The sequence below is a fragment of the Atractosteus spatula genome, chromosome 9 (assembly GCF_055471065.1).
Source record: "Atractosteus spatula isolate fAtrSpa1 chromosome 9, fAtrSpa1.hap1, whole genome shotgun sequence".
Taxonomy (NCBI): domain Eukaryota; kingdom Metazoa; phylum Chordata; class Actinopteri; order Semionotiformes; family Lepisosteidae; genus Atractosteus; species Atractosteus spatula.
This window is the reverse complement of record NC_142714.1, coordinates 20,045,028-20,053,609: the sequence shown is the minus strand read 5'-3', so window position 1 is coordinate 20,053,609 and position 8,582 is coordinate 20,045,028. Positions and strand designations below refer to the sequence as shown.

The following is an 8,582-nucleotide window of genomic DNA, read 5'->3' as shown; positions in this document are numbered from 1 at the left end:
AGAAACGGTGCCTGCATTTCATGTTCCAAAACCACCATTTAACTTCTGGACAAAGTTAACACTTATTTTATTAAATGCTGAACTCCCACAGAGGATGGCCTTCGTCTTGGAACTAAATATTGACTAAATGTCTCAGGTAGAGTTAGTCACGATACTTGCTCCCCTCCCCCTTGGATTCTGTTTTACAGGTTCTCATCACTAAAACATGACCATCAGTTTTGTCCAGATTAAGGACATAAGAACAGTTGTAAGCACGTTTCCTGAAATAAACCAGTGCATCAGCAGCAAAAATGGGGTGGTGGGTTGGCGTGGTGGTTAGTATTGCTGCCTCACAGCACTGGGGTCCTAGGTTCAATTCTGGACTTGGTGTACTCTGTGGGGAGACTGTATTATCTCCCTGTATGTATGTGGGCTTCCTCTCACAGTGCAATGACATACTGGAGGGTTAAGTGGCTTCTAGGAGAATGAGCCCTGGTAGGAGTGTGTGTCTGTGTCTGCAGCTTGCACCCTGTCCAGGAAGTATCCTGCCTTGTGCCTGTTCCTTGCTAGGATAGGCTCTGCCTCCCCTGTGACCCTGAGTTGGATGAAGCAGTTAGAAAATAGATGGATTTAAATTCTGCACTCTTTACTATATATCCTGACTCTATGCCTACTTTTTTTTATTGCTTTCCCACAGTGTCTGTCTGGCTTCCTGATTTGAGGATTATGTCCAGAAACATCTTGAAAGGATCCCTCTGGCGGTTTGCTCCATATTCCCACAACATTTTGTGAAAAGACGTTCCTCTTGTTCTTGGCTCCAACTGCACAGCCTCTTAAAGTTCTCTGGTATTCCTCAGGTCCTTTTGCCACTACAGGTTCTGAGGTGAAACCACGGGGAGACTCTTGTCGATACTTTCCAAGATTTAAAATACTTGCATTAGGTCCTTTCAGACTCCTCCATTGAAGGCTCAAGTTTTTTTTTCCTTTAACCATGTCATGTCTTAGCTATGACTCTGATGCCCTTCATTCCTCAATCCAGAGAACCAACAACCCTTTTGTAGCCTTTTTTTACTAGTGGCATTACACTTTATTCTGACCTGCAGCTAAACAAAAATGTGTACTGAAATGCCCTTAAAATGCGATTGCTTAGACTCTTATTAATATTCAAGTAAAACAGACAGACAATGACATAAAAATATCGATTAGCTCAGGCTTCAGAAAGAACTGTAAGTGTTGTAACAGAACATGGAAGGATGTAAAAAATATTTAAAGTACTTTCATGTAACTATGAAGAAAACAGCCTTTTTACTCCACATGTTTGACGGCAGTAAATGACAACACACACAGAGTAATATTTTGTACCTTTTATTAAAAAGTATTTACAAAAATGCTACAATGTATTTTATTCAAATATAAAAAAATGCATACAGCCTACCATAGGTTTAGGTATTAAATGTCAATGTGTACTCAATTTACATCCTGGATGATTTGCACTTTTATTGAACTGTACTGACGCTGGTCAGAGGGAAGGTGTGTAATACGGTTTATAATACTGGTTGTTGTCTAACATTTTGCCTGAGTAATCTCTCATCTGTGTTAAAGAACAGTAATCTCTTTAGAACGAGACAGCTGCTCACACAACTTGGTTAATAAATCATATTTTAAAATTCAAAAATACCTTGATTTAAAACATTGTTATGGTGATCCATACCATTTTCAATACTGTTCGTACATCTGAGGTCTGTGGTAACTTACTGCATAGAACATGGAAAATCTGCCATACCTTGAGACATTGTAATGGTGCTTGAAGTTTAAAATGCAAAAAGACAAATGAAGTTTTCATTTTGAAAGTTCCATTACACGCAATCTGACATGCTTGTGTTTAATAAATAAAAAAATAAATTAAAACTAATAACTTAAGACTGGGTGGGACCCATAATTCTTCATTTGTAACAATACAAATAAGAAAATATGGCTTCTAACAGCAAAAGCAGGATCATGTTGAAATTTCAGCAATTAAGCAATCATTTGACTTAAGCATATCCCACTTGGCAAATCTAACAGATGCAACTGTGCATTTTTCCCTAAGCACTAAAATATAATAAGGTGCTTGTCACCATTTGTACACTGTTTGGAATTTTAAAATACATTTATATCCTTTTTGAGCACATATTTCATTCAGGGACTGAATCAAAGGAAGACATCATATAAAACCTTTCCACATAGAGCTATCACTTTTTCCCCCCCATAATTCTCTCAGGTTAAAGAAATCTACAAGTACTGTAACATTTCCCAAGCAGTATGTGTTGAAAAAATATATATTTATATTTTAGATATTTCAATTATTTTTAAGAAAATATGTGTAACTTTAGAACTCCTGATACATAACTTGTTCTGTTCTCCATCATGTAGTGTAATGACATCATTCTAGAGTAAATGCCACAATAAATTAAAATTGAAAAACATAACCCACATATAGAAAACATACAAAAAGTATGCAAATAAAATGACAATGGTTGGCACGTAAAATCACAGCCCTTGCAGAACACGATCAAACCATGTTACGCCAGGGCTCCTGATTTGACTTACCGTCCATGTAAGTGCGTGAGCATGTGTCCTTACACACACAGAAACACACACAGTCCGTAAGACACGTCTTGATTAGGAGCCAACGATAATCTCCATTATGTGATCTAGTTCATTGAGATCTGGCCGGCAGCTGGAGTTCGAGCTGATTGAAGACGGACTGTGGGACGACAGGCTCTCCAGCAAGTCATAGGGCCCCATTTTGGGAGAGCTCTGCATCCCTGTCAGCATGGTGTCCAGATCGTAATAGGAAGTGTCCACGTCGGAAAAGAGCTCCTCCAGCGCCGGGTCCGGGCTGGGAGCAGGGTTCTTGATCTCAAAGCTCCCGAAGACTTGCTCCGCATGCTTGGCGTCTTCCTCCTCGGGGCGGTTCTCCTTCTGGTCCTCTTTCTCCCAGGTGGCGATGGCGCTGGGCAGGTAGGCCGAGGCGGCCTCAGGGGAGACCGTGCACAGCGTCTCGTCGACCACCTCGCCCGGGTGGCCACTCAGGGTGTGGCAGGCGTCGTAGCCGCCGACGTTGAACGACTTCTCCTCGTCCTGCTCCTTGGGCGATGGCCGGCAGAGGATTTCCGTGGCGACCAGGCGGTCCGCGGAGTTCTGGCTGGCCTGCAGGGCCTCCGTCATGACCTGCCAGCTGCCGTCCTGCGTCATCTCCTCCTGGATCTGGCGCACTGTGTTCGCGATGAGAACGGACCGGCACAGGTTTGGCTCCACCAGCATGTGACAGAGCTGCAGCTTGATCAGGGACATGTCCAGCAGCGACTGGCGCTGGAGGTCATACGAAGACACCACCTTCAGACTGGCGGGGCTCTCGTCCACGATTTCATCGCCATCACAATATTTGCGTTTTGTGCCCTTAGGAAACATTTTTAATCTGTTAACAAAATGAAAACATGGGATTGATCACTATACGGTAAAGAGAAGATACAGACAATAGCACAACACACACAAACAAAAAATCATGTCTTAAGCACTTTGACTGTGGAAAACCAACATTATTATTTGTAGATTAACTTCCCAGTAACTTTATCAAACGTACACATCCTATCAACTTAACGTTCAAGTCAAGCAGTAGCCTACTACTAAACACATCACTATTATACACTGTATCTACAAGCACACATTTAACTAAAAGCTAAAAATGTAAATTATATTTTCTATATTCTTTTAAATATGAATTTTAACAAGAAAATCTATTTGAAGGTGTACATTTCTGTTCTGAAAGTTGTCAGTGCTGTACCTTTCCTGTTGAGAGGCACAGGCATTAACATACCATTTTCTTCCTGAATGCATCGCTTCAATACTTTTGTACTGGCGACAAACAGCTTTTGTTCTGCTCTCTTTCTGCCCATTTTAGGCCAGTCAGAAGTAAGGTTCCTGCGTGGGTGGAATAATGAAGCTTTAAACAGCCCCTAATCCACTGCAAAGTACAGCATGTTACTAGTTATCCTCAACTAATTCTTGGTTAACCTTATCCCACAGAATATCTGTCTTGATTTTTACTGATGAAAACAGTCACATAATCAAGTGAAAATATAGGACACTAGCCTTTAAACAAAAGTGAAACACTAAACCTAACAATTTTGATCATAGAAGAATCAAAGATAAGTCATTTGTTTCCCCTATGTACAAATCCTTCTGAACTCAGAATGACACTTTAAGAAAACCTCCAAAAAATGATTACTGAAAGTAAATTCTGCTCAGAGGAAAAATATGGACAAATAATTGTATAAAGAGATATAAAGGTGCCATAGTTTAAGTGTTCAACTCAGTAGAAACTTTTCAAGGAACTACTCTTGATTGCTTTTTTTTTAATTTTGGAATCTTAGTCCAACTAATACTTTGCATAATTTAATATTGATCACCTTCAAATTAAAGGCTAGAACTCACAATGAGTAAATAGGTCTGGTCTCCAAAATAAAGCCATTTCTACAGATAGCTAATCAACGCGTAACAAACTGCATTAAAATGTTAACGTTTTCCATTTTCCTTAATATTTTAAACACCATGCTCAAAAATAATCTATACCCAGCATCGTAGAAAGCTAAGAAATTTCAAGTCACAGTTTTTCACACTTGATTAGGTTAATAATTTCCCAGCAAATGGAAGAATTTCAATTAACTTCCAACAGAACTCAAGACTTGTTAGGTTGGTGTTTTTGCATTATCTAACTACTCAAGTTGAGTCACTACTTGACTACCTTGCTTAAAACTGGCTCATCACATTAATCAAAGCTGTAATCCTGAAAACATTTCCCTAACCCCCACGACTACCCATCACTGATATTTTCTGAAACACAGAAACACACTCTAGTATCACTGAACAGTACTGTACGTACATCTAGTATTGAAATGAGTATTGGGCACTTGCCTCCACTGTCACAGGACAAGCCAGCCAGACCTGCTGAGCCTAAAAATAATAAACATGTATCTAAAGCAAAGAGAACAATCACATGAACCAGCAGTTCATTGCACATCACATCCAGAAACACTTCTGATGTCTGTTGAAGGCGGGGCTTTTTCTTGGTTTACACTGAGCAAGACCAAGGAAAACAGAAGTCTGAATAATTCCTGAATATGAAGGCAATTCACAATCTACATGCACACTTTCTGTTTAATGATGTTTCCCCCTTTGGGCTTAAAGATCAGATCTGTACCCCATTTCTAAAAGCAATAAAAATTATTCCCAAACAAAAAAAAAAACTTTTTGAGCTTTTCATGGCTAAAATATTTGAGAAATGGTTGCACAATACAGGAATGTGGGATTTGACCCAGTTCAAATAATATATGTATACCAACACAAGACAGAATCAGGGCACAAGCAAGATCAAGGTAAAGTCATTGTAGATGGTCCTACCTGACCCACAGCGTGATATCCATACTCTTTCAGCCGCAGATAAGAACACACCTGATCTGCTGCAGCAGGGTCATACTAAAACTGCAATCAACACGCAGCACAACTATCCTTCTATCTGCTCTCCGAGCCACACTTAACGATGTTTGAAAAACTAGAAACATTAAGGGTCTGCTACAGAAATGAAAAGCAGATATTAGTAGTAATGGCAAATAAAAAGCACAGATCTTATGCAAGACCGCTACTCTTCCCAAACAATTGCCTCTGACAAATATACACTTACACCTCCAATATGTCTGAAACAAAAGAAAGACAGTTGTCAAATGAAGTTAAAATTCTTGGTAGAATCAAATAGTGTAGAGAAACCCAAGTCCTGATGAGGTACTTGAATATTGCTACAGGGCCTAACAATTCACTTGCCTGCAGCACCCTGTTATCTGAAAAAAGGGTTTGGGGTTAAATTTAATTCTTTTGGATTGCTTAAGTGAAAAGGTCCTGGTGAGAATCACTGAAATGAGACTGTGTATCTCAGGAGGAACAAAAGGAAGAATCCACTGAATTATTTCTGCATCTACAGACATTCAGGGGTGATCAGCACTCCACCTGCTGAGTACGAGATCGCCTCCAACCGACACAGGGACTGCAGCTCTAATCTAAGCAACCATATTTCAGTACTGACACACACGCACAAAAAGAAAGGGTCATTTTAATAAAGCAAAAAAAATCAAGGAGTGATTATTACTGAAGATTCACAGCTTTTCAACATAAGGTTGTCAACTGCACACCTAGAGAAAAGACCAAGTTCAAAGTAATCACATTGCTACAGGGATGGACAACACTTTTGACTGAAAAAGCTGACGGGCTGCAAACAAGAACAAAAAGGTCAATCATAGATTAATCAATTGTTTGAATAAACTGAAAAAAGGTCTCAAAAAGGTCAGTTTATAAATAAGAGCATAAAACAGGCACGTTTTCAATTTTAATAAACCTTAATATAATTTGGTTAATGACTGGACTCCATACAAGGTGTTTGTAACTTTACTGAGGTGGCTTGCTTAGGACGTTGAGCGTTGGAGAATCGACTGGCACTCTCAACTGTAAAAAATAACGACGGAGCATTTTTCTGCACCATTTATCGAGTTTTTTTTTGTATTCGGAGAACGTGGTTCTTATCGAGTGAGAAATAGTTTGAAACGGAGATGAAAACCAGCCTCGACTTCCACTGGGCAGAGCAAGGAAAAGAATGATGAGAGAGTCCGTCTGCGCCACCGGGAGATATGTACCCGTGGCAAACATCCATAAATATTCTCGGCTGGGAGCCCGGCCAACTCAGACAACAACTCCAGCCGCCTTCCCTCGCCCTCTACAGGAATGAACTGCACTTACATCTGAAACACATCAGGCAAGTCAGGCACAAGGCAGAAAACATCAAAAAGAGCCCCGGGGCCGCTTCATCCCGACTTTCGAATTTCCCACCCCACGCCTGACAATGCCAGCCCCTGAGCGAGTTAAAGTGGCACAGCTGAAACACGCCGCACGCACACTGAACCAAGGCCACGGACCCCCCCCCCCATCTCGCCTCCCAGATGCAGACAAGCTCCACCCCGGCTCCAGTTCCCCTCCCCCACAGCCCTGACGTCGCTGGCATTCCCCTACCGGTTAAAGTCATTAATTCCACAAAATTTCGTCGCCCGCCCCCCCTCCCTCCCCAACATAAAAAACAGCAAATAATTAAAATAAATTTACAGTACTGGTTCACGGATTGTTAAGTCGTAATCAAACTCTCGAGCAGGACGCATTCACGATCGCCCGACCCCGTCGTGACGGTCCGCTTTGTCCCCCACGTTCAGGCACGGAAAAGCGCCTGAAAGAGCAGTGGCGACAACAAGGAGGGCAGCCATTTTGAATTTGCTAACTCCTTCTCGTCCAGTTACTTTTGTACCTAAACTAAAAGGGGGGCATCGGCTGCGGCTCTGCGAACCCTCGGTCCGATTGCCGACGTTCGGAACATTTGTGATGTATTAAATAATCCCCCCGCACCTTTTCGGTCGGCCGTACTGGCGAAAAGAGGCAAAAGTACCGCCAGGGCACTTCCGCATAAGAATGCTTTAAGGCTGTGCTAACTCATTCCGCCAGATGCAATGATTTTGAAACGCTCTTAATTTGATCGTTTCAGACCGTTAAAATAACAGAGGAAATCACGTTTCGCCGTTCGAAGCTTACCTTTCCGTGCAAGTATATCTTACTCTTTGCCGGCGGCGGTCATAAGCTCTGAGTTGGGAGAATTAAAGGCACAGCGCTGTGACTCCGGGCTTCCCTGACACTGTGTAGCCCGAGCTGGCTGCCGATCCCCAGCTGCCGCGGAGGAAGGGTGAAGTGGGCGGACACGCTGCCTCTTGATCGACAGCCCCATTGCTTCAACTGAGAAACTCGGAACAAAAGCCGCACACACAAGGAACCCCAGCCACGTTTCAGACAGTATGCTCTCTGTGCTTGATTTGTTTTTGGAGAGTAATACGTTCCACTGCAAACACGCTCAATCCAAAATTAAAACAAGGCTATCTATACGAGAGAGCCAAAAATGGATAGTTTTCTAATGCGTAGTTATTAAAGGAATATAACAAATTACATACTCCAAAGCTTCTTACTTTGCATGGCATTCGAAAGAACAAAAGTCAGATGCTTTATGCTGTAATATGAGTTTAATAGTTTGTACACTGTGAAATAAACGAATTAGGTGCAAACTACAGTGTTCATACAGTAAGCACAGGGTATTTGTTGAGAGTTCAGTGGTCAAAAGCACAATATAATGCTGTGATGAGATGGTCTCTTTACCTTCTCTAACTGCCTTCATCAGCACTCATCCACAAAGACAGACTGACAGCCTAGATGCACTGTGGGGTGTGAGGAAGTGTGGGCTCTGGGATCATCATTGGCACAAATTTGAAATATATTATGCAGTATGGTGTTGTGTATTGCAGCTATTCCTCCTTAGTTGCCCTTACAGTGGGAAGAGAGGTGGGAGAGTGTCACTGCAGCTCACTGACTTTGTTAGTCTTTTCAGTTACATGGGTGTGCTAGTCACGGAGAGGAGTAACAGCTACTGCCCCCTCCCTCACCTCCACTGGTGAGATAGCAGGATTCTCTGTCGGTGGGGGCCGTCA

The 8,582-nt window shown here is 41.9% G+C and overlaps 1 protein-coding gene across 11 annotated transcripts; it reads right to left on the bottom strand.

Annotated features, from left to right (window-relative positions):
• Positions 1-1,333: 1,333 nt before the first annotated feature.
• On the bottom strand, positions 1,334-7,768 carry cdca4 (cell division cycle associated 4). Of its 11 annotated transcripts, none has more exons than XM_088925026.1 (4): positions 5,422-7,768; positions 4,936-4,995; positions 3,806-3,942; positions 1,334-3,439 (listed from the first exon to the last, which is right to left on the bottom strand). In XM_088925026.1, exons 3-4 carry the CDS (start codon positions 3,856-3,858, stop codon positions 2,641-2,643), a joined length of 852 nt encoding a protein of 283 aa, XP_088781152.1. In that variant the 5' UTR covers positions 3,859-3,942; positions 4,936-4,995; positions 5,422-7,768; the 3' UTR covers positions 1,334-2,640. The 11 variants fall into 11 exon arrangements, with proteins under 11 accessions (XP_088781152.1, XP_088781148.1, XP_088781149.1 ...); XM_088925022.1 differs by having other exon boundaries at positions 4,904-4,974; XM_088925023.1 differs by having other exon boundaries at positions 4,936-4,974.
• Between the last annotated feature and the right edge of the window lie 814 nt (positions 7,769-8,582).